This window comes from Mangifera indica, chromosome 18 (assembly GCF_011075055.1).
Source record: "Mangifera indica cultivar Alphonso chromosome 18, CATAS_Mindica_2.1, whole genome shotgun sequence".
NCBI lineage: Eukaryota > Viridiplantae > Streptophyta > Magnoliopsida > Sapindales > Anacardiaceae > Mangifera > Mangifera indica.
Window position 1 is genome coordinate 390,239 of NC_058154.1, and position 24,497 is coordinate 414,735.

Genomic DNA, 24,497 nt, shown 5'->3' on the forward strand with positions numbered 1-24,497 from the left:
ATTTCCTTACTCATCCCTTGTGATCTTCACAACATTACCTTCCGTACCCAAATGCGCTTGTATGAATTCGAATGCTCTTTAGTCGGAAGCTTATGTACACTTATCAACCATTATTGTCAATACAACAATCGGTGAGATATCAGCATGACGCCCCTTTAAATCGTAGGGATGACTTCAATCCATGAGGAGTTGGTGCATCGTCCGGAGTGTCTTTGGGTGTGTGGGCATTTTGTGAGAGCGAGTAGTGCACTGAGGGCATGCACCATTTTCAAGCAAGGGAGAGTTTGTATATGATTCAATGTTGGTGAGCATTGTAGAGACTTAGACAAAAACTGTGATGGGTGAGTTTAAGAGTGAGTGTGTGTGGTCGTTAGGTTTCAATGTGTTGGTAATTGATAGGGGTGTTCAAAATTATCCGATAATCGAATCGAACCGATTTTTAAACCAAAAACTGAATCGAAAAATTGGTTATTTGAAAAATCGGTTCCGATACAAATTCAAAAATAAATATAAACCGAATTTTCGATTCGGTTACTGGTTTGCCTAATTTTGAAAACCAGTTAATCGAACCGAACCGATTTTTAAAAAATTGAATAAAAATTTAATAAAGTATTGAATATATTTTCAAAAAATTAGAATAAAATAATAAAATATGATAATTTTTTAAAATTCGGATCAAAAATCGGTTAACCGACATTTCGGTTTGGTTAATTAATATTTTCGGTTCTGTTTAAAATCGGTTAATCTTTAAATCGATCCGGTTTTGGTTCATGATTTTTTCCAAACCAAAAATTCGGTTCGGTTCAAAAAATTGGTAAAGCGGTTCAGCTAACCAGTTTTGAACACCCCTAGTAATTGGAGGCGTGTTTTAGTCACAAGGCGTGCGTAGCCCTGGATATGAGCCGAGCTGGCTTAGTCTCAAAACAAGACTCGACTTGGCTCGGCTTGGCTCTAGTTCGTTTTTTATGGATTCAAGCCAAACTCGAGTCATAACATATGACTCGGCTAAAAAACAAGCCAAATACGGATAAGATAGAGTTCGACTTGAGTCAGCTCATAAGCCAACCATCAACTCAGCTTGAGTCGAATTGAGCCACGGCTTGCAACAAGCCAACTCGAAAAATTAAACACAATATACATAAATCTATTAATTTTTCTCATAGATGTTTTATGTTTGACTCTTTCTCTTTCATTTCTCCTCTCCCTCTCTCTTGCTTTTCTGCTCTCAGTCTCTCTTGCACTTCAGATTTGTTTGCTATCTCTGCAATCAATTTGGCTGTTTCTTTTTCTTTGAATATCGCTATTTTGAGATCATAAACAAGCAAGTATACATAAATCTATCACCATCTCTCTCTTTCAAACCAATCCTCTCAGTTTTTTCTATCTTACATGTCATTGTAGCCCAAATAGTTCATCCCAATCGGCGATAATCTCATCTCCGTCTTTAAGCATTTGTCATTAAGTAGGTTTTTGCATCTAAAGAAAACGTGGATGCCAAGCTTGCAACAAAGGAAAAGAGAAAGAAAAAAATTAAGATGCTATAAAGTAATGACAGAAGGAGGAATATGAGATGCAAGTCAGCCAAGACATATTCGCAATTCTTTTTGCTTATGTAATCAAATGTTTGTTAAGTAAATTATAGCAAGCATACTGTGAATGGGACACATGCATACTGTTTTTGCAATAAAGTTAATATTAGGAAGATTTCTAAGTGAGCTTTCAGGAAATTACAATAATTTATTGTAGATTCAAGCTAAAAATTTCAAGCAATAGATTTAAGCTACAAACTCGAATTATAAACTTGAGTTACGAATTTTAGTTACGAACTTGAGTCACGAACTCGAATCGAGTCACGAATTTCAAATTTGTTGTTTGAGCCAAACTTGGACTTCCCTTTAGACTGGCTCGATGAACTAGAGCCACCTCTAAAATCTTTCGAGCCAAACTTAAGCCATTATATATTCAAGTTTGATTCGATTCGAATCCACCCTTAGACGTGCACAATGGGATCTCATAAGGGCGACATTGCAAAGGGAACTAAGCCAACCCTACACAATTAGTGAGAAAAATATTATTATGTATCCAATCATTTTTCTTCAATTATGATGACTTTCAAAGCTTGACGCATCATTAACATCTTATCATTGTTTATAAAAAGTGACTTTACATTTTGTTCGATTCAAAGTTATAATTCTCTCGTTGTCTATTCTGTTGAAATCATTTACTCTTACATTATAAATCTTCTACCGTAACTTTCATCTTCATGTCTAGATTTTAATACATTAAGATTTGATTATGAATGAACAATTTTGATAGAGAAAAACTATAATCTATACTCTAAACCTTAGATAATTTTCTATATCTTATTGAATTAATGAAAAACTAATACAAAGTGACCCCATTTATAGTAGAAATTTAATGAATATAATAAGGTTATAATAATAAAATATCTTAATTAGAAATTCACTCTAATTTATGAAGAAAATCTAATATCTACCCTATTTAATAAAAAAAGGAAAAACTAAAACTAAAAATAATAAATAATCTAATATCTACATTTATATATTAAAAAATAAGTACACGGAGCATTGTCAGGCTATTATTAAGGGTTATGGTTGGTTAGTTAAACTTAGTTTTATAATTGTAGTTGATGATTCATGATTGATTAACATGTTGCAACGGCTACTTCCCTCAGAAAATACAGTAAGTTAACTTGCATTGTACGCATGTGTCACTTTCTGTTGTTGACACAACAAAGGAAAGGCAGATTCATTTACATTTTTATTTTAATCAAAATTAATATAAGAATGCGTGTGAATTAGATTTAAGCCACGTGAATTCATAATTTTTGTATACTTTGTTAAAAAAGTAAATTAGGTGCGTAAGATGTTCTATTGTTAACAGTTAGGGTTGGATACAAATTGAATATATTTGAGTTTAAGTTTAAGTTTAACTCGAACAAGTTTGAAACAAGTTAATGTTAATCAAGTTTGGTCGAGTTTGAGCTACTCACCAGATTTTTCAATTAAAAATGTTGATACAAAACGACATCGTTTTGATTAATATATATTAAAGCGATATCATTTTAATAACAAAAAATGAGTTGAACCAAATTCAAGTTTGGCTTTCACGAACTCAAGCTCAATTCAGATCGAATCTAACCCTAATAATAGAATTAGATTTAAGTTAAATTGAGTTTAAGTTCAAACTCACTTCAATGGAGTTAAATTTGAATTTGAGTTTGAACTTATCAAACTCACTTTAGAAGTGTTTAAACTCAACTTGTCGAGAAAAATTAAACTCAAATTTAGCTCAAGTTCAAACTTGAACTTAATTCGATATTAAAACGATATTGTTTTAATGTATATTTATTAAAATGACGTCGTTTTAATCAATTTATATAAAAAAAAGCTCAAGTTCGTAAGCTTTATGATCGAATACTCCTAAAACTCGAGCTCAAGCACGTTTTAGATGTGTTTGAGTTGAGCTCGAATAAAATTGGTTCAAATCTAACCCTAGTCATTACGTGATATAATCACATGAAAACACATCATTTGATACATTAATACTCACAATTAGATGTATATAACATTGTTCTTATATTTATTATCCTCCTAGTTCTTTGTCACAAGATAATGTTAATTTGTTGGGGTGGGAGTGAGATGAGCTTTTCATTTTAAACATGGGTATTATTAGTATCTTATAATACAATATGATACAAGTGAAAAATAATACGTATCATAAGAAATATAAAAAAATATTGATATGATTAACGTATCATATAATATGATATATATCTTACGATACAATATGATATATTATCAATATAAATTGATATACCTTTTTAGAAAAGTGATGTCATAATAAGAGTGTATATAAAAAATTTTAAAATTTAAAAAATATTTGTGATATTTTCAACATGCTATATCAATTAGAAATTTATTATTTTTTAAAATAATTATATTATATTATATGAAAAATTATATTTTTAATATACTATTTAACTATTATAATTTTGAACAAATTTAGATGGATAAATAATTTATTTATTAAACACAAATATAATTATATTTTTTTGGTAAATTAAAAGTTAATTTGTTGTATATCATTCTCAACACTTACATCAAAATCAGACTTTATAAAAGTTAAAACATGTGAGAAGGGACACTGTTGAATCCGTGATCAAGTCTTCACAAGTGATAAATACAAGAAAAAATAATATTATGTTATATATATATATATATATTTAATATATAATTAAGGTATATAGATTATATATTACTATGAGATTATATATTATTTTATTTTTAATTTAAAATTATTTATTTACGTAATCACAAATAATTTATATACTTAAATTATATAAATGGTATATATACAGGTAATTTTATTTTATGAAAAATTCTGTCAAAATCAAAAATTCGAGAAAAACTTCTTTAATTATATAAATTTAAGTAGATAAATATAAGTTTTCCATCTTTTAGATGAAAAATCTGATAGATTATTTGTAGAGTAAAAATCTAAAGGCTAAAAGACTTGTTCTCACCAAAAGTATAGTAAAACTTTAAGATTTTACCTTCTAATTTTTAAAAACTCAAATATTATCTATAAGTGAATTTCTGTTAAAAAATTCAGTTAGGTTAAAGGTATAAATTATTTAATTAAAAAAAATTTAAAAATAAAATTTTATCACATTTTTCTCTAAAATTTGAAAAACTAACATTTTTTCTACCTAAAGTTTAAAAATGACCGTTTTCTCCTGTTTTTTTTTTCCTTTTCTCTGATAACCACTCTACTCTAGTAGACAACAGTCTTCAAGCACTTACGATCACTCCTTTTTAGGTAGACAACTCTCTCTCTTGATGAAGACGCTCGAATGCTCTCAATTCATCGATCAATCGATTGGACAAACCTTGGGTGGTTGATTGGATTTGTTAACAAAGTCAAAAGATAAAATTTTGAAATTTTACCATAATTTAGAAGGGAGCAAGTCTTTTGACTAAATCTAAAAGTATTCAATATAGTTGTTATTAGATTTTTATTATAGTAGAAAAAAAAGTTAAAAGGAAGGTAAAAAAATAAAAAAATAGTTTAAAAACAAAAATAAAATTATTATTTTATAAATTTTAAAATTATGATTTTAATTTATTTAATTTAATAATTATAAAATTGATAACTGAATTTAAAGTTTAATATAAAAAGACATTAGATTTTATATGTTTAGTTGATTGATTCAGTCCAAAAATACGGTCTACAAAAAAAACACGACAAAGAAAGATAAAAGACAAGATTTACACTTTTACAGGCGGTGCTAAATCACAGGGTTAGTTGCCGAAATAACGGGATTGAAACAGCCAATCAAACTAAATAAATTATTTTTACTTTTTCTACTTTTTTTAACCAATATAAAAGCGGCGATCAAAATTAAGTTTAATTAAAAAGGTAGGCCCCACTCTCTCCGACCGATTAAGTGGGGTCACACTAGCCAGAAACCAAACCAGCTGGAGCTCGAGCGTCCTCGCTCACTCACCGAGTCACTCTTTATTATTTTATATTTGTGCTATGTGAGTCACTCTTTACTATTCTTCTCATCAAGATCTGTTATTTTCTTCTCTCTTACTTCACATTCTAACTCTTCAATTTCCTCTCTTCTTTCTTCTTTGCGGAGTCCTTTATACTGCATTCAACTCCTTCTTTCGGGATCTGTTTTTCAGGTAAATTTTGGTTTCTGTTTCTGGATGTATGATAGTTTTTAGTGTTGTTTGTGCATTTTGGATTGGAAAATTGTAACGTGTTGCGTTTTTGTGCGTTGAAAGGGGACGTAAATTGAGGAATGATAAGGAGATGGGGAGTAAAGGAAAATGGTTTTCAAAGGTGAAGAAGGCGTTCAGTCCAGATTCGGAGAAGAAAGATAAGGTTTGAAAGAATTATTATTATTTTAATTCTTGTGGATTTTTTTCTTTTTAGTAAGATTTTAATGTAGTAGGTTATTTTGTTGATAGAAATCGAAGAAGAAATGGTTTAGAAAAGAGAAAGATTTCTCTTCGGAGTCTGTTCCTTTGGAGACTGTGAAGACACCTCTTCCTCCTGCTCCGCTTCAGGCGGAGGAGGAGGAGGTAAAGGTAACTGAAGTAGAGGATGATCAGAGGAACTATGAAGCTTCTGTGGCAGTTGCTGCTGCAGTGTCGGATAAGGCGGCTGGTGTTGCCGACCAGACTGTTCCGGTGGTTGTTCGATACACAAGTAATGCTAGATTTGATGGAAAATCAAAGGAAGAGGCGGCTGCAATCAGGATTCAGACTGCATTTCGTGGTTACTTGGTAAGTAACATTTCGTTTAGCTGCTTTAAGTGACTGTCAGATCCACAGGAATATATATCATCTAATTTCCTAGGAGGCAAATGTGTGAATTGAAAGCTAGTTGTCTATGCAACAATCCTGGTAAATGTGATTTTGAGGAGATTTTCTAGACTTTGAAATTTGAGTATGAAAGAAGAGTTGGAGTTTCATCAAATAAATGGTTTCCCAGCTCAACAAAGTAAATGTCGTTATTAACAAATGTTGGTTAATGAGACAATTGTATCTCTTGCATAGAAGTAACCAAAATAATTGTAAGATTGATTCATTCTTAATGTTTAATGAGACAATTCAATGTGTAGAAGTCGGTTCTGTAATTATTGTAGGTTGTTCTTATTATCATTTTGGATGATATTTTTGCTGTTTAAGGCTTTTATTCTTAATTTAGTTTAAAATTCCTGTTTTCTTTTTCTATTTGGCATTCCAAGTTTCGTGTGAAATTTATGAGTTGAGTTTGATTCAGCATTTCTCTTTCTCAGGCAAGAAGGGCATCGAGGGCTTTAAGAGGTCTTGTCAGGCTAAAATTACTAATGGAAGGTCCCGTGGTGAAACGCCAAGCCACTAATACCCTTCGGTGCATGCAGACTCTATCACGTGTGCAGTCTCAGATTCGTTCTAGGAGGATCAGGATGTCAGAGGAGAATCAGGCGCGCCAAAAACAACTCCTACAAAAGCACGCGAAAGAGATTGCGACGCAGGTCCGTGCTATATCCTGTTAATATTTTGTGTCAATATAAACTGCCCTGATCACTTGGATAGTGATATGTTATCACAGTGTTGTTGACTTTGTAACCTTAAATATGAATGTCTTACAGCTGTTTGGAAATCTAGATTCTTAGCTGAATATTTTGCATGCCAAGGATTCAAATACTTTTAGATCTATCAATATCTTTAGAGTATTTAGGTCTTTTTTTTAATTCTTATCTTTTATTGCTTTGTTTAATTCTCGCTTAAAATTGTTGGAACAGATGGGGGAAGATTGGGATGACAGCCTACAGTCTAAGGAACAAATTGAAGCAAGCCTGCTAATCAAGTATGAAGCAGCTATGAGAAGAGAAAGGGCAATGGCTTATTCGTTCTCTCATCAGGTGACTTAGTTCTCTTAATGTTGAACACTATTAGCTTGCCTAAGAGCATTAAACTTGGTTATCTATACGACAAATAAACATGGTAATTTAATAACTGACATGTTAAATTCAGATGATACAGGTTGCAAAAGTAGTTTGTGACGTAATTGAATGATTAATGACAATGGTTGTGCTGAAGCTCAATTAGACCTTTTACATATGGTCATCCACCATAGGGTTTGAGTTTGGCATCTGGTTTCATTTTTCTTTTGGCTGAAAGAATCTTAGCTAGTTGGATTTGAAGTCTTTAGTTTAACTCTTCTTTGACATGAATTTACAGCAAACCTGGAAAAATCCGTCAAAATCTGTAAATCCAATGTTCATGGATCCAAGGAATCCCACATGGGGTTGGAGCTGGTTGGAACGGTGGATGGCAGCCCGACCATGGGAGAGCCGTGGCATGACTGAGAAAGAACTCAACAATGACAACTCATCTCTAAAGAGTGCAAGCTGCAGTATTGTTGGAGGAGAAATCACCAGATCTTATGCTCGCTACCAACTCAATTCTGACAAGCAATCCCCAACAGCCAATCAAAAAGTAACCAAAACTCCAAGCCTCCAATCCCCATCAACTCCTACCAAGCCACCTTCAACTGGTGCAACTCCTATCAAGCCAGCTTTTTCAACAGGTGCAAGAAAATTGAAGCCAGCGAGCCCAAGGGCCATTGTTTCTAGTCAGGATGATGACACTAGAAGCATGATCAGTGTGCAGTCAAATCGGAGGCACACCATTGGAGGTTCATCAGTACGAGACGATGAGAGCCTGCCAGGCTCTCCTGCAGCTCCACGTTACATGGTACCCACTGAATCTGCAAGAGCCAAATCCAGGTTGCAGGGCTCACTGGGGGCTGAGAAAGTGTCACCAGTCTCTGCAAAGAAACGGCTCTCTTATCCACCATCGCCGGCCAGGCCAAGACGGCAATCTGTTCCACCAAAATTGGACTGCAGCATTAACACAGAAATCAGTGTGAGCAATGGAGGGGGCAACGAGGGTGGAGAAAGGTAAAAAATAAGCATAATAATTTGATTAAGGAATCCTCAGCAGCTGTTAAAATTTGTTGTATTCATTGCACTCAAAAGTATTGGTTTGGGCTGAAATTTCATTTCTTTCTACAGGATTACTGTTATTTATTATCTGTTTATTGGTTATAGTTACCCTCATTTGGCTGAGTTATTGGCATTCACAATTGTGATGCCATTGGCAACTCTGTAAGTCCAGATGGGGGCCTCTGCTCTGCATTCTGGTAATTTCATAAAAGAACAGTTGTCATGTACTTGAAATTCCTGATTCGTTGTATCAAACTGTTATGAATATTTTAATTTCTTTTTTTTTTATTATTATGATTACAATAAAACTATATGTATTTATTTTTGATACATAATTTATATATATAGATAAAATATTATCATGTGATTAGATGTTTCTTTATCATATGATAACACATGTTTTAAAATCACTTAATTACATGATGATACATCACTGTATACATGAATTATGTACTAAAAATAGATACACATAATATTGTTTATACAGTTTTAAATATTATTATTTTATTATATAATAATATATTAATTAAATTATTTAAAATCATTTACTTATTAAGTAAATAACAAATTTTTATTATTAAATCCATTTTTTAAAGCTTGAGACACTTACAAATATAACTTAATTAATCTCTATAAAGACTAACAATTACAATAAAAATATAATTAGTTTTTTATCATATTAAATATACTTATTTATCCCGTGATGATAATACTCATCGAGATTTATAATATTGTAGTTTATGTATTTCTACACAATTTGTATACTTTTGGAGGGAATAAGTCTTTTTTGGCCTTAAATATATTTATAATTTCTACACAATTTGTATAAAATCAGATTGATATTTGATTAAATAAAATATTATAAAGTTAAGAGTTGACCAAAGAAAAAAGGGAAAAAGAGAGCTATGAACTGAAGAAAGTGGTTTCGAGAATTATTTTTTGTGCGGATATAATTGTGATTGACCAAAGTGCCCCTGTCCGAAATTTATTACGTTTTCCGAAAGGATCAACTGGAAAACCCTATTAAAAGGTAAGCCCTGAGTCCGCGAAAGATTTGAAGTTCTGAGACATCTCCAACATGGTGAGTCACCTCTCTCTGACTCGTCCCTCCTCCTTTAATATTCATTCTATTTTTCAATAGAATTTTGAGAAGAAGCTTGAATATGGCGTCGATTTTATTCTTTAGAGCACAGTTGATGTTCTTCTTCCGTTCTTCTATAAAAAATTTATTTTAGGGTTTCATATTGAAGTTCTCTTTACAAAGATGAGAATTTGATTTGTAAAACCTGCTATATAGAAGCTAATTGCATACATGTGTGTATTAGTCTGTTGGGTTGACTTATCTTTGCATTTTCAGAAATATGTTTGGCTGTTTATCCGCATACTTGTTAACTTAAAGCCTTTGGTATGTATATGATATATCTCTTTTTTTTTAAAAAAAAAAATGGTAAATAAAGGGCTGTCCAGAACAAGTTTGCTTGAATGTGTGTACGCTTTCCATGTTGTATAGAGGAAAATAGAAAGGAGTTCCAATTGAGGTTCTTATCTGTGTTAGTATTTGCTAACCACATCTTACTTAATGAACTTTACATTTGAAAGTCGAATCAAGCTGCTCCATTGATAGCGGGACTTGCAGTAGCTGCTGCAGCTTATGCTGGTAGATATGGCATCAAGGCATGGCAGGCATTCAAGGCAAGACCACCAACTGCTAGAATGAGGAAATTTTACGAAGGTGGATTTCAGCCTGTTATGACGAGAAGAGAAGCTGCTCTAATACTCGGAGTCAGGTACTGTTTTTAGGTAGTAGACTGTAATCATGTGAAAAATGTTGAAAATCTCAGATGACATGTTTTGCTTTGTGGATATTAGATATTTTTCACTGTGATTGTCTGTTTGAAAAACAATAGATTATGGTTTAGACTTGCAGTAGGAATCTTCATGAACTCCAGCAGCTTCTTAACAGTCAACTTTGAGGAAAAAAATCTTAGATCAACGAAAGTAAAACTACTGGAGCCTTGTTTTTACTTATTCCCCAATCTGTAAACAGAAGCTTATGAACTGAGCCTGAGGCTTGCTCATTTTATACCAAATGGATTAAATCCCAAGTGAGTCCACCTTCGCTTGATTAGAAAATGATTTGCTTCCTTGCCAATGGAGCATAAATTGCTGAATTGCTGATAATCATTTTTACTCTGATGAATGACTTGTTGATAGAATGTAATATTGATACCTAGACTTTATATTTTGTAGCCTTAATTCAGTTTCCACAGCGAGTTACTTGTTATGTTTATCTAAATTGTGCTTGCAAAGTAGGCTTTTTGTTACATTTAATTTGATTGTGATGGTTGGACTGGTTGGCACTTAGTAGTACTACTGTGACTTCTGTAAGCTCAGCTCTCTTGGTTTTTATTTAGGCTATTTCTAGCTTTTGGACAGAGCTTGGCAAAGCCCATTGAAGCTTCCACTCTGCTCGTCCATGCTCTATGAATGTCACCATTAACCTATCACTTTTCTTCTAGCAGACACAACTACAGGAAGAACAGCTCCAGATTATGTATTCATGCTCTAACATAGTCTTTTTTAATTCCATCTCATATTTTTCCCTGAGAAAAATAGAGGAAGAAAAGAGCTATTGGTCTGCAGCTTCTAAACCTGGAGGGAAGGCAATCAAGGACACTCTAATGTGGAACTGAGAGAACCCTCACCTTATTTGTGTTAAAATGTTGTTCAGGAAAGTGCTAAGAGAATGCAGTTAGAAAAATGAAAAACAAAAAGCAGGAAATTTAGCTGGTTGGCTGAGTATGATGCCATGTCAATTGCTATTGACTTTGTGAAGCTTAGTGGGATTTCTTTTGGGTACTGGAGTAATATATGTTATATTGATGTTCACGTGTTGAGCCCTAGATTTAAATTCAAGCCATTGAATCATCTGTTGAGAACTGTTCTGATGAGCTCTTTAAATGATGAGTTAAGCAGATTATGATTGGTAGACCATGCATTAAGTTTTCTGTTGATATAATTATGAATGTGCTGTGTATGCATATTCTCAGATATGTGAATTTTGCTAAATTTTCTGTTGAGCCCTTTCAATGTCTTATTGTTTTCTGTTAACCTAAAAATTTCCTCACATATTTCATCTATGTGATAATCAACTAATTGTTTTAGTTCTAGGATGGAGAAATTTTTTTATTTTTTCACACGATGCCTATTAGATTTCAAATGACTTCATATTTCGCTACAACCAACCTTAAGTCTTGTTATATTGTTAGTGCATGCTGCATACTTAGATTGCTTGTCTTTTCGTCATTTTGTAAATGGCCTTCAATTACATCCTGCAAATTTACTGTTTGTATTTTTCTTTTTGATATACTCAGTCTTAAGCTTCTTGCTTTTAATTTGTTCCTTTTATCAGAGAAAGCATTCCAGCAGAAAAGGTTAAAGAAGCACATCGGAGGGTGATGGTTGCAAACCATCCAGATGCCGGTGGTAGCCATTACCTCGCATCTAAAATTAATGAAGCAAAAGATATGATGCTCAGGAGAACGAAGGGCAGCAGTTCTGCTTTTTAACGGGATTGGCCTCCCTCTCCTATCTCTGCAAATCATATCTAGAAGCTCAGGGTGTGGGTTTCAAAAGCTAAATGCTGCAGATAAGCCGTGGACTTTGGAGATCATCCACGAATGATTCTTTTAGACCCAAACCGTATGGTGTTTGGAAAATTTTGATTTTCTATTATTTATCTGTTATAATGTGAGGGAAATTTATTGTAATATGGCTTGGATTTCTTCAGCAAGTGTAACATTATTCTATTGATAGCAACACTCGACCTGAAATCTCCAATTGTTTACTAATACCTCAAATCATGGCATTTTTACCACTTCAAAAGGATAAATGTGACAAGAGTTGAAAAAAAAAAAAAAAAAACCTTGTTTAAAATGCCTTTTACTTTAGAAACTCTGCATTGTTTTTGTCGTCCTAAAATTGCGATATAGAAAATTACATTGTCATCTTTCGTGCTCTCTAAGCAGAAGAGCACCCTGTGATATTTACATAAAATTGGAAGGATGAAATAAAAGGAATAACCTCAGCAATATTATAGTGAGATTACTCTTCAATTTGAAATGATGTATTATGCCTCTTTCGTATCTGAATCTCCTTCAATTGCAGCTTCAACCGGTTCCATTTTTTGTTGAAGAGGGCCTTGAGGGCTCCCGAAAAGAGTGGAAAATATTTGCCAGTGGCATTCATCACAGAAAAAGAAATAAGAAAAGTGGCCTTCGTATGGGAGTATATGCGTAACTGCTGCAGGTAAAATTCGGCTAATGTAGTCAGTCATTGAAGGTGGAACAACTCGATCATCCATTCCCTGTTCAGCATTGGCAAGGAAAGAGTGATTAGAAGAAAAATCAATTTTATTGAATTTCGGAAGGTAATGATCCAAATATCTACAGGTAATTAGTAATACAACTGAGATTTCATGAGCATATGCAAGTTATCAGAGTCATAACGGTCAGTCACTACTTAACACAGATTCAAAAATGTTTGCTTTTTATCCATAGCGGTTAGAATGCCGGCTTGGCGGTGAAATAATATTTCAGTGGAGTTGGTTTATTCAAGATGGCTGTCCTAAGAGCAAGTCCCTTTGGTAATGGGGAGTTTAACATGCAAATTAAATTCCTAATACTTAGGTGTTCTTAACTAGTAATGTCAAACAGATATGTGAGGGACGCATACACAATTTTATATAACCAAATACCATATCTCATGCTACAATATGACAAAAATGGAATCTGATTTTTACCCATATTTCAAGATAACATAGAAGAGTAATAAGGATCTGTTTGAAATGCTGCCAAACAATGGGAGACATAAAATTATTTCAAATTTTGGAAAAAGGACCAAGTTTGTGACAAGACGACCCACTCAGAACTTGATATGTAAGTCTATATGTTGCTAGTTTTCAAATTTTAGTTGAAATAAATATCACACAGATGAAACATAATAATATTATCTTCCAGATTTGAGTTTCTCATAAAAAAGATTATATTAATAATAACTGAAATTCTGTATAGCAGAAAATGATAAAGCAAGAGAGAGAATGTGTGCAAACCTGCCATATGTGTATTGGGCCTAAAAATCCAGTCAATTCACATTGTTCCTGGCTATAGATGGACCTGAGCCAAGCAAGAATACCTCTTCTCTGGCACTCCTTTCGAACCTGAAGATCTGCCAGGCTAAAACCCCAGTTGGACACTTGTAGCACAGCTTCCTCAATGAATGGTTTTGCAGTTCCCTGGCGAACAGACTCTTCTACATCTCTATGCCAGAACTCTTCGAAAATCGGCCCTTCTATCAAAACTTCATCCTGCAATATCAAGTTTATGTATCAAAAGATACCAGCGTGTCTATTGCAACTAGTTAAGGCAATTATTCAATAAGAGGAAGTTAATGAAAATTTGCATTCTAAAAAGATGAAAACTTGACCAACAGTAGCTCATTAAAATAAACCATGCAACTACTAACTGAGAAATATGTGATAGGTGTGGCATGTTGATTGTTGAGAAAGATAAGAGTAAATTACCTTCTTTTTAAGAGACAATGACATCCACTTGTCAATTTGTCCATGCTTTCCAGATAAGAAGGTTTGATGATAGAAATGTGAAAGTAATTTCGGAAATCTACAAGCTAAAAAAAACATTAATTTTCTCTAAGTAACCACTTTTCCCAAGTTCTTCTCATTTCTTCTTTAGTCATGCCTGATTCATATGGGTTAATCATAGGGGCAAAAAATGCAGCACCTGCAGATCCAGTTATGACATCAAAAAGTTAACAATAAACTTATGTTTGTGAGAGAAAATTACATCCAGATATGAAAATAAGAACAAAAATATTTATTTAAAGTTGTACAACTCAATTGTTAGTGAAGTCCAGAGACTGCTTCACAACATGATGCTGACCTTGTTAAGTAGCAGAAAATAAGTTAAAAAATTATGTTTTCTTATAAAAGAAGATTGATCTACCAGCAATTCTGTTGGGAATATATTTCAGTGCAGCCCAAGCGTGCATGCTACCACTTGAGTATCCCAGCACCCAAAATTTGTCACCAATACCAACAGCATCCGCTAGATACTGTATATCTGATGCTGAAGAATTAAGATTCCGGCTAGGATGAGGATCACTCTCTCCAAAGCCAGGAAGATCATATGTCACCAAGTGAACACCAAACTCTTCAAGCAGAGATGTTTTGACACCAGGTATACCTTTCATTGTAAAATTATTTTTTTAAAAATATTAGCGATGACTTAGCAACAATTTTAACCAAGACCACACTTGAATACCACTCCCTCAATGAAGCACAGATTGTTCTATTCTACCTGCAAGTCTCGAGGAAAGAAAAGAATGTGGTGCAATAACAGAGAATCTAGCTCTGCTTGCTGAAACACCTAGCTCACAATAAGCCAAGTTTCTGCCGTCTGGGAGCAGTATACGATTTGCAGATGGAAGATGTATGCGCACTTTCTTCACTGGTTGTACTGAGTTTTCATGATTTGAAGTAAAACTCAGTGCTGCGTATTGTTTAATAGTGTTGAGTTAAAAATTTCTCAAGCTCATAGCACTATACACTAAAATGCAATTAATCATTAGATACAATCAAGAAATAGAAGACAACTTTCTACAACCATAGAAATTGGAAACCAGTGGAAAAAACCACAGCAGCATTAAAATAGGAACTAAATTTAAGTCAAAGATACAGACTCAGAGATCCTCTTAATCATGAATACTGAGATCTACATTACACACACATGATAGTTTAAACTTTGATTTCATACAGAGAAACAACGGAGACCACAGAAGTTTAAATGCTACAATCATGGTGCATCCAAGCAAATTCAAAGTAATATGGGTAATCTTTTAACAGGTTAGCACCTCTATCAGATGCAATAGCCTGAGGCATTATATCTGATAACATTTATAATACTATATAAAACTTACAAAAGGTGAGAGAAGATCTAGTGTCATAAATCAGACAAATGCACAAGTAATTCACATGATCCCAGAGATTTGAAATTCTATAGTTAATAAATATCACAAATTTAAAATCACAAAATAATACCAGAGAGAGAGAGGATAAAAACAAAAAAAACAACAGGCCAGGTGTGAACCGGATCGCGATCCTCGGGCAAGAACTCATTCAAAAATCTTAGCCTACCCGCAACCTTAGCCACCGGTCCGCCGAGTTTTTGCACAATAAACGAGTCCTCAGTTATTACAGTCTGCTGCAAAATATCCTTACAGCCTTTACCTAATTCTAGAAGCATTTCGCCCCACGATGTTAAAAACCCTGTCACTTGATCCTTCAAACTCTCCTTCTCAATAACCGGTTCATTTTCCACCGGTTTTCTCTTCGGAGTCGACACAATCGAATCTCCGTATCGAATTCCAGCATCTTCCACTAAACTCGCCAGCTCCTGCTGCCACGTGTTCACTCTTCCCTCCATTCTCACTCCAAACTCGTAGAAGCTTTGCTACAACTCCAATACGAATATTTATTCTATATTAAGAGCTTGCTTTAACCATTAACCAGAAGATTCCATTAATAAAAACGACATCAAAGAATAACAAAACAGAACAGCACACTGAAACTTTAAAAGCGTGATTTGGAATTCTCGCTTTTGTTTAATCACTATACATTCACCGACTATTATTCAAGCGAATCTAATCTTCAAAAAATTGGAAAAGAGAAAAAGGCCAAAAGAATCTCTATCAGTGCTTAATCATCCTCTCACTTTCCTACACAGAAAATGTTGGCTCCGAGCCTCCGATGATGTCCTCAAGTAAAACTTTTCATGAATTGACTTCTTAACTGTACTTCTTTTCGGCCATTAATGGCCAAGCCTTTTTTTTATTTTTTTTATCTATCCACGTGGTCCTCCACTCAGTGGTCACCTTAATAGCCGGGTTACCGATTATTCCGGTGCACGTTCTGTATTCGTATGCGCTTCTGTCTACCTGCTACTCTCGGTTGCAGTTAAAGTTTGATTTGAACCGAATTTCCCATCTTTAAAATACGCTTAATTCGAAGGAGTCTAATATTGGTTTGGCTGAAATGAATTGGGGAGAGGACTATTTCCCACCTATTTTTTTAGTTCATTCTTAAACCTGTATTAATGAGAGATAAAAAACTTTTTTTTCACCCATAAACAAATTTTTGTTATGTTAAGGAGAGGAATAAAATAGTTATTTTATTGTTTATAGTTAAAAGTCATAAAGTTTATTATTTTTCACCTCCGTTGGGTTTTAGAAATTAACATTTCACCTTTATCTAAAGTTTTTAAACTTTGAAAAGTAACATTTTTATCCTCAAATCTAAGGTTTTCATATTTTTCAAAATGCAGCTACCTCCCATAACTTTTAAAAATAGTAGTTTCACCCACATTCTTCAACTTCATCTTTTGAAGTCGTCACTGACCTCCTTCTTCTCCTGGTGCGACGGCGGTGATGCGTCACAATTCATCACACGATGCGACGAAGAGACAGAGATTTCTTCATTGCAACACTGTGAGACGAAGAGGTCTCTCTTCATCGCTAGTCACGTCATCCAAATGCGACGATGAAACATCGTCTTTTGACGCGACGACGAAACATCATCTTTCGTTTGTTCTTCCAGATATAGATGACGAAGAGTTGTTCTTTATCGTCTTTTATAGTCAAAGATGGGATATCAGTAGAATGCGTCGACTGTCAATGGTGATCAGAGAAGGAAACAAACCCTAAGGGTGAAATATAAACTTTTCAAACTTTGAGGATGGGTTGAGGTGTTAGTTTTTAAAACTTGGAGGGGAAATTATAAAATTTTAAAGTTTTAAGGTTTATAATTAAAATGACTATTTTACCCTTGTCCCTAACTGAAAAATTGAACGATAGTTTGGTCATGGGTGAAAAAAGGGATTTTTTATCTCCTATGGGTATAAGTTTGAGATTAGCCTTAAAAAGTGGGTGGGAAATAGTCCTTTTCCCGAATGAATTTAAGTTTAAATTTAATTGGAGCCTTAACACGAGTTTTAAATTTGACCTTAAAGATTATATATTTTTGAGCGAGACTTCAAAGATATTTGACTCATTAAAAATATAAATATAAAAATATTTGATGTAAATCAATTAAAATAATTTTTTTTGATTAATATCTATTAAAAATATTATTTTATTTATTTCTTACTTTATTATAATATTAAACTGAATTTAAAATTTAATTCAATTTAATATTATAATTAAATTCAAATTTGACTTGGACTATGGGAGTAATGGATCGATATAAGGAATAGGAAAAGTGAAAACGTGGGCGGTTAGAAGAATTTATGTAAAAAATCTACGCTCAGATTTCGCTGGTAAATAACCAAAGATTCACCGCGTCCCCTTTTAAATATCCGCCGCTGTGAAATAGTAAGAGAGAAATTTCTCCAAGGAAAGTCTCACTGGTGGCCGAAGGCCAAGCCGCTTAGCCCCAGCGCAAGGTATACCTCCTTATAGAATCCAGACCCTCTTCTTCTTCCTGGTAAACTTTGAATGCCTTTTCAAATCCTCATTCATCTCTGTCGATCTTCTTTGTATCTTCATAAATATATTTTATATAATTATTTTGGCTTGGGGGGAAAGCGCCTGGCAGCTTGGCTTCTTCTTTGTCTTTAATTTCTGGTTTGATGTTATGTGTTTGATAAAATGTCAAAAAGGATGTCAATTTCCGCACAGAAACCCTTCGGGAGTTAAAAGGTGTTGTTGTTAATGATTTGTATGGATTATCATTCTGGTATAGCCTTTTAGATAGCATTTCTTGTTATTGAATTTGTTTGCAATCTCACTCTTTCTCTCTCTCTGAGGTCTTGTGAATGGCGTTCAATGGGTTTTGCAGATTCGAGTTGATGATTGTTGTGTGGCTTTTGTTATTTCATTATTTTTTCCTCTTTTTTTATGTTCTTTGTCCAGGTCTCTTGATGCTGTATTGAAGTAGATTTATTGATGATGATAATAATCTCTTACTGACTATACAAACTATTGTTGGTTTTAAAATCTGTTTTAGAGTCAGGCTATAGTAACTTAAAATCTTGCACCGGGGTAATTAGAGTATTATAGGCCATGTTATAAAACATTAAAGGACAACTGTTTTTAAGTGAGAAAACCTGACTTGAATGCATTCAAATGCAAAGCAATGCAGCATTAAGTTTACTGTGAGAGTTGTATGGAAATGAGAGAGCATTATATTACTCATGTACATTGATTTATCAAAGTTTTCATTTTATTAAGGAATTAATAATTAGAGATAAAATGAAATTGTTGGCATGCTCTTTCTTTCTTTCTGAATGTTTTGAAGAGAAATTAATGAAAAAGGGCAAATTGTTTAATATTTTAACATTATTTTCATAAAACAAAACTTGCTATTTCTAAGGAGGGCCACCCGGCTACCCCGTGTTGTAGCCCTCCTTTATGTTAAGATGCCCCTGGTTTTGTAATGTGAGCAAGTTAGTGCCTGTTTGAGGTGCACACAATATGGAGGAAGTTTTGCAAGTGAAAAGTGCTTCTGTGTTGTGTTTTTGTTTTTCTGAAAATACTTTTAATTATCGAAGTCCTGTATCAATAAGTTAATTATTATATTTCTTTCAATGAATTTTGTCAACTAATTGTGAAGTTGTGGATATTAAGCTAAACTAATTTTATACTTATATTTATAGTTAAAATTTTGTTCAATAAGCTTAATACTTTTGGATAAAAATATCAGCAGTGTGATTCTGCTGCATAATAGGTTTAGTCTCAATTTCTTGTTGCAAGAATAAAGGCTGTACAATCTGGTAGCAATGGCTACAAATACAACATCTGGGAATCAAAGAAAACATGCCATGGAGGCATTGGAGCGAAGGTTTGCCATTGCCAAAGCTGAGGCTCTTCAACAGATGAAGCATGGAAAAAAGAGACCACTCGAAGAAGATGAAAAAGGATCAGATTCTTCGGCTATTGCTTCATCACCACATCTAACAGATGCATCAGTTATGAACTCCCCAATTGAATCAGCTAAGAGAGGTTGTTATATTTATCAATGCTTATTCTGTTTATATTTATTTTTCAAGTTGTGCCATTCACTTCTTGTTTCTAAGTTGATTCTATTTTTTTAATCCCCAATTGCCTTAGAAATTATGATTCAAGATGCAAGTGCCCTGCATCACCTAATATATATTTGATTTTGATCTCTTTCCCCACATCTACTTATTTGTACCTACACTATGAATTATATGTAGGAAATTTTACTTTCGTGGGTTACACAACATCACAAGGTATTTCTATATTCTTGGTTTAATTTTTTCCCTCAAAAAAGAGTTCAGTTTTTTTTTTGTATAAATTTATTTATATTTGATAAGATATAAAAGATTGTTCAATATTGGACAGATGTGGAATTAAGTGGTCCAACATATTTTCAGCTCACTCAGCCCATGCATGAGAATTTGTTGGCAACTGATTGCAAAGTACTTTTTTTTTCTCTGACAAAATCAAGATCTATTAGTTGACAGTTAAGATACTGAGATGTTCTTATTCTAAGCTTCTTGTTTTACATTATATTTGGCACCATGCAGCAATCTAATAGGAGAGGAAGCACAGTTGACAAGGTTTTGCATGAGCTCTTCCAAAATGGTGACTCAGCTCAGAAGTACTTACAGGGATCAAGAAGTGTGAAAATTGACAATTGGCTCCTCCTTGATAATTATGTACAAGGACGGGCCATATCTACTAGTTCTCATGTTAGAGCTTTGCAGACCCACTCAAAACGCTCTAAAAAACACATGTCTATGAAGCAACTTAAGAAAAGTGGTTTATTTGATTTACCTAAAGAGCTCCAAAGGTGAGTTTTCTAAGATGCATATGGTTGAGAGCTGCAACTCTTTTCTCTCTCTCTCCATCTGCACTTGGCATTATATTCTATAATCTTTGCTTGATATCTGCTGGTGTTGTGACTTTTATTCTGTTTGCATCGCATGAATTTCTTTCCTACTTCATCCATCATTCGAACCGTTTAGTGGTGCATTTTTCAGTTTTTTTAATTTTTCCTAATTCAGTTATATAAAATTGGAGGTGTGTAGGGAAAGAATAATTCTTTGAATTTTCTAGAGACAGAAAGATTATGATCTTCTATTTCTATGTCTCAAATTATGTGTTTGAATGATGTAATTTATATTGCGATTGTAGTTTGATGATTTCTTTTTTCTTTCCTTTCTTACAGTAGTTTTGTCTAAAAATTGTTGGTTTGTGTTCGAGTTACAGATTTGAAACTTTTAATCCAATGCATGAAATGTGGAAGGCCTATGTTCTGCAACTCATTAAAACCACCGGGTGAGATATTGTTCTAGCCAATGTTATAGTATACATTGTTTTTTTAGGACTTTTTTTTTGGGGTGACATATTACTTTGTTATAATTTCACTGATATTTGGTTTATGTATGGTCTTATGCCTTGTAGATTGTCATTAACATTATTTTTTTCATCTTTTAAGCTATAACCATGATTCCATTCAATCTTGCAGGAAAAACCAGTTGGCTCAATGTCTTCTTAGTGCAGATTTGCATGGTGCATTAATTCTAGGTAACTTGGTCAGAGCAGCAGCACTAATTTGAATTATTTATGAATAATCAATGTAAATTTAGAAGTTTTTTTTTTTTTTTGGACTGTTTTTATGATTGATCATTTCATGCATCACTAGCTCGAGAGCCATCTAAATCATACAAAGCTCATATCTCGAATGGATACAAACCTACTTGTACAAATCTGTTATCAAATTACTTGTGTTGTTGGATAATCTTTATGGTCATAGTGAGAACTATTAAGGCCAAATATGGAAAAAAGAGACCCATAGATTTTTCCTTTGTAGATGCGTCACATAAATGGGCTTTATCATAAGTCTTAGTTCTCTCTATTTTTTTTTTTTTGTAGTTGCTGAGTGTAAGATTGCTGCTTTCACTGGAGTGAGTGGTATTATGGTTCGTGAAACTGCAGAAACATTCGGGATAGTCACAAGAGAAGATAAATTCCGAGGTAATTCAACCATCTAGGTCATACTTTATATTAACTTCAGCCATAATTAGTACAACTATGATTATGTGGTGAAAATCCTCTTGTTCTTACCTATTTTTCACTCACTTCTGAAGCTTTTTTATTTTACTAATCTGTTTTTCTCTTGGCAACTAGTTGATAATTGAGAAGATGTAATCATATGATGTTTGAAAATTTAGTGTCTAGGTGGAATCTCTTCCTGTGAATTGGAGCTGGTAGCGTCTGATAAACTCTAAATTGTTGTATGTTATAATCGATGTTTTAATTTAAATGAAGCAAAAGTTTGAATTAGGTGGGGAGAGGGGAAATAATAAAAAAGTTTATGTGCAAAATATTTTACAAGCGTAGCAGAGACTTGAACCCAGACCTTTTTCTTGAAAGTTCTAATGATCTACCAATTTTGCTAGCCTTTGGGGTAATAGATGATAATTTTGATATATAATGAAGGTTGATTTTATTAGCATACTCAATTCACATATAAAACCGTTCAGAAGGTTCTCACAACATGGACTTGAATGCATTACGGCAATACAGGAATTTCTTAATCTTCTCAATTCGGGTGTCTAAATGCCATCCAAAATTGCAGATGCAGAGTAGATGTTTGGTCGCAAAATCTCCATGAGTCTCTTCTCTAATCCTTTGAATTTGCTCAGCTCTGGAAACTATGTTTATTGTATCTTTTGTCTTTGTAATCTGCAGTTGTGCCCAAAAAGGATTCTGTCTTTATATTCCAAGTTGACTGCTGGAAAATTACATTGCTGGGAAACAAACTCACTTCAAGAAATGTGGGATTGTAAGTTTGATTTCATTCATAGCGTTTCAGTAAATATGTACAGAACATACAGTATTCTTTATTGTTTTTATATGCAAAATTTCTGTCCAAGATGGAATTATAAAACTTAAAACTACTAAATCTTTAGGCAGAAAGATCTAATTTAAGTGACTGTAGACATTTTTTTATTAGTATATTTTGCATTACAATTAGCTGGGATTCATATTATTTTTTCAAACAATAAAACTATATATATTCAATTTTGAGTACTCAATTTAAATATCTAGATAATGTTATCATGTGATCGAAAAACTTTGAATTAAAAATAAATTAATTTTTAAACACATGATGACAGATCATTTAGATATCTAATTGGGACTTTTCATTGTAATCATTTGAGACAAATTCAATCTGTGTTGTGGTGAAAAGTTGAGCATTTGGGTCATATTTGATTTGTTTTGTGGAGCAAGCAGAGGTTTTATCATTATTTGGTGTTGCTTTCATTGTTAAAGAAAGCAAACAAATGAAAGCAAACAAACCCCTCAAAATAAAACTTTATTCCTTCATCTATCCTTGAAGAAAAGTGAAAGTCTTATCATAATCCAGTAGGGCTTCTGAATGGCCCAAATATTAAGGCCGTGCACATGAAGTAAATGATATTAATATGACCCACGTTTATTTATTATTACCCGTTTCTCACGACACGATACATTACTTTCTATTTTTTGTATAAGTAACTTTTTTTTTTTTGAACTTTTGTTTTCAAAATTTTGATTAAATTTTTTTAATATATATTTTAAATTAAGAAAGATATGTTGATAATTTGATATTTATTTTATATTAAATATTAATTATAGTTTTATTATTTCAATAAATATATAAAATAATCATTTTAAGAGCAAATTTTAAATTATCTAATGCCATGGGTATTGATCTATCACTAAATTTAGGGTTTTACGTGTTTGGAATTTGAATGAACAGTTTGCAACTCAAGTAAGGCTTTTTTTTTTTAATGATTAGAAAACCTTGTGCAATTAGTTGGATAGGTAAATTATGGACACAACGATTAGATTCATAATTATTATGTTAAATAATTTAAGGATTAACATCATTGAGTTTCGAATCCAGTTTCATCATTTGGGGATTTTACAATTTATCTATTCAAATCACTTTTGCGGTCTCAAATAAGATTTTTTGTTTAAAAAAAATAAGTGGCGAACGAAATTTTAATTTTTTAAAATTTAAAAGACAAAAATTTATCATTCATTAAACATCGCGTGGGAAAGAGTGAGTCACCTTATTTTCATATAAAAATATTAATAATTTTATGATAATAAATATATAAATATCCCCTGACAACAGTGAATAGAAGAGGAGGAACATGAATTTAGTTGTACATTAGCCTACACACATGCATTCATTAAGTCAAGGAAGCAGGTAAGATGTGGAAATTATTTCCTTTCCAAATATTCTATAAATAAATAAAATGTAATTTGTGTAGCCAAAAGTAGGGCTGGAATCGAGCCGAGCCAGCTCGGCTCAGCTTAGTTCGAGCTCGAAACGAGTCAGGCTCTACTCGGTTCGATTCGATCGAGCTCGAACTGATTCGATAAATTTTTTTAAAAATTTTTTATATAAAATGACATCATTTTGATCCATATATATACACAAAACAATATCGTTTTGATATGAAAAATAAGCCGAATCGAGCTGTAAATGAGCCAAACTCGAGCCGACCATAAATAGACCGAGCCGAGCCCGAGCTCAGCTCGGCTCGAATCCAGCCCTAGCCAAAAGTGGGAAGCATTGTTCATTTTGAGATGAGGTCAATGGATTAGATTTAAAAATTTGCTTGATTCTGTAATATAGCCTTGAATTTGAATTGTATTGATTGAACAAAGCTAAACAAATTCAATTTTAACAAGTTTAATCTCGAGTTCAAAAATTTTATATTATTAAATTCGAGTTTAAAAGATATTTGACTTATCAAATTTATAAACTTAAAAATATTCTATTCAAATAACAAAGATATTTTGATTAATACATATAATAATAATATTATTTTAATTAATTTTAACTAAATTATAATATTAAACTTAATTTAGT

At 32.9% G+C, this 24,497-nt stretch overlaps 3 protein-coding genes and 1 pseudogene across 12 annotated transcripts; 3 read left to right on the forward strand and 1 right to left on the reverse strand.

Annotated features, from left to right (window-relative positions):
• The first annotated feature begins 5,554 nt into the window (after nt 1–5,554).
• Nucleotides 5,555–8,809, forward strand: LOC123201413 (protein IQ-DOMAIN 2-like). The gene is made up of 6 exons (XM_044616908.1): nt 5,555–5,714; nt 5,817–5,916; nt 6,003–6,320; nt 6,836–7,054; nt 7,325–7,444; nt 7,764–8,809. The coding sequence occupies exons 2-6, from the start codon at nt 5,845–5,847 to the stop codon at nt 8,487–8,489; spliced, it is 1,455 nt and encodes a 484-aa protein (XP_044472843.1). The 5' UTR covers nt 5,555–5,714; nt 5,817–5,844; the 3' UTR covers nt 8,490–8,809.
• Nucleotides 8,810–9,453: 644 nt separating this feature from the next.
• Nucleotides 9,454–12,381, forward strand: LOC123201947 (mitochondrial import inner membrane translocase subunit TIM14-2-like). The gene is made up of 3 exons (XM_044617570.1): nt 9,454–9,611; nt 10,130–10,317; nt 11,943–12,381. Exons 1-3 carry the CDS (start codon nt 9,609–9,611, stop codon nt 12,097–12,099), a joined length of 348 nt encoding a protein of 115 aa, XP_044473505.1. The 5' UTR covers nt 9,454–9,608; the 3' UTR covers nt 12,100–12,381.
• A 75-nt stretch (nt 12,382–12,456) lies between these two features.
• Nucleotides 12,457–16,516, reverse strand: LOC123201946 (annotated as a pseudogene).
• A 1,379-nt stretch (nt 16,517–17,895) lies between these two features.
• Nucleotides 17,896–22,603, forward strand: LOC123201262. Of its 10 annotated transcripts, none has more exons than XM_044616678.1 (9): nt 17,896–18,042; nt 19,326–19,600; nt 19,816–19,851; nt 19,964–20,040; nt 20,149–20,414; nt 20,834–20,902; nt 21,093–21,151; nt 21,500–21,601; nt 22,319–22,603. In XM_044616678.1, the coding sequence occupies exons 2-9, from the start codon at nt 19,378–19,380 to the stop codon at nt 22,414–22,416; spliced, it is 930 nt and encodes a 309-aa protein (XP_044472613.1). In that variant the 5' UTR covers nt 17,896–18,042; nt 19,326–19,377; the 3' UTR covers nt 22,417–22,603. The 10 variants fall into 10 exon arrangements, with proteins under 10 accessions (XP_044472613.1, XP_044472621.1, XP_044472611.1 ...); XM_044616686.1 differs by having other exon boundaries at nt 17,934–18,042; nt 19,359–19,600; XM_044616676.1 differs by having other exon boundaries at nt 17,957–18,083.
• Nucleotides 22,604–24,497: the final 1,894 nt, after the last annotated feature.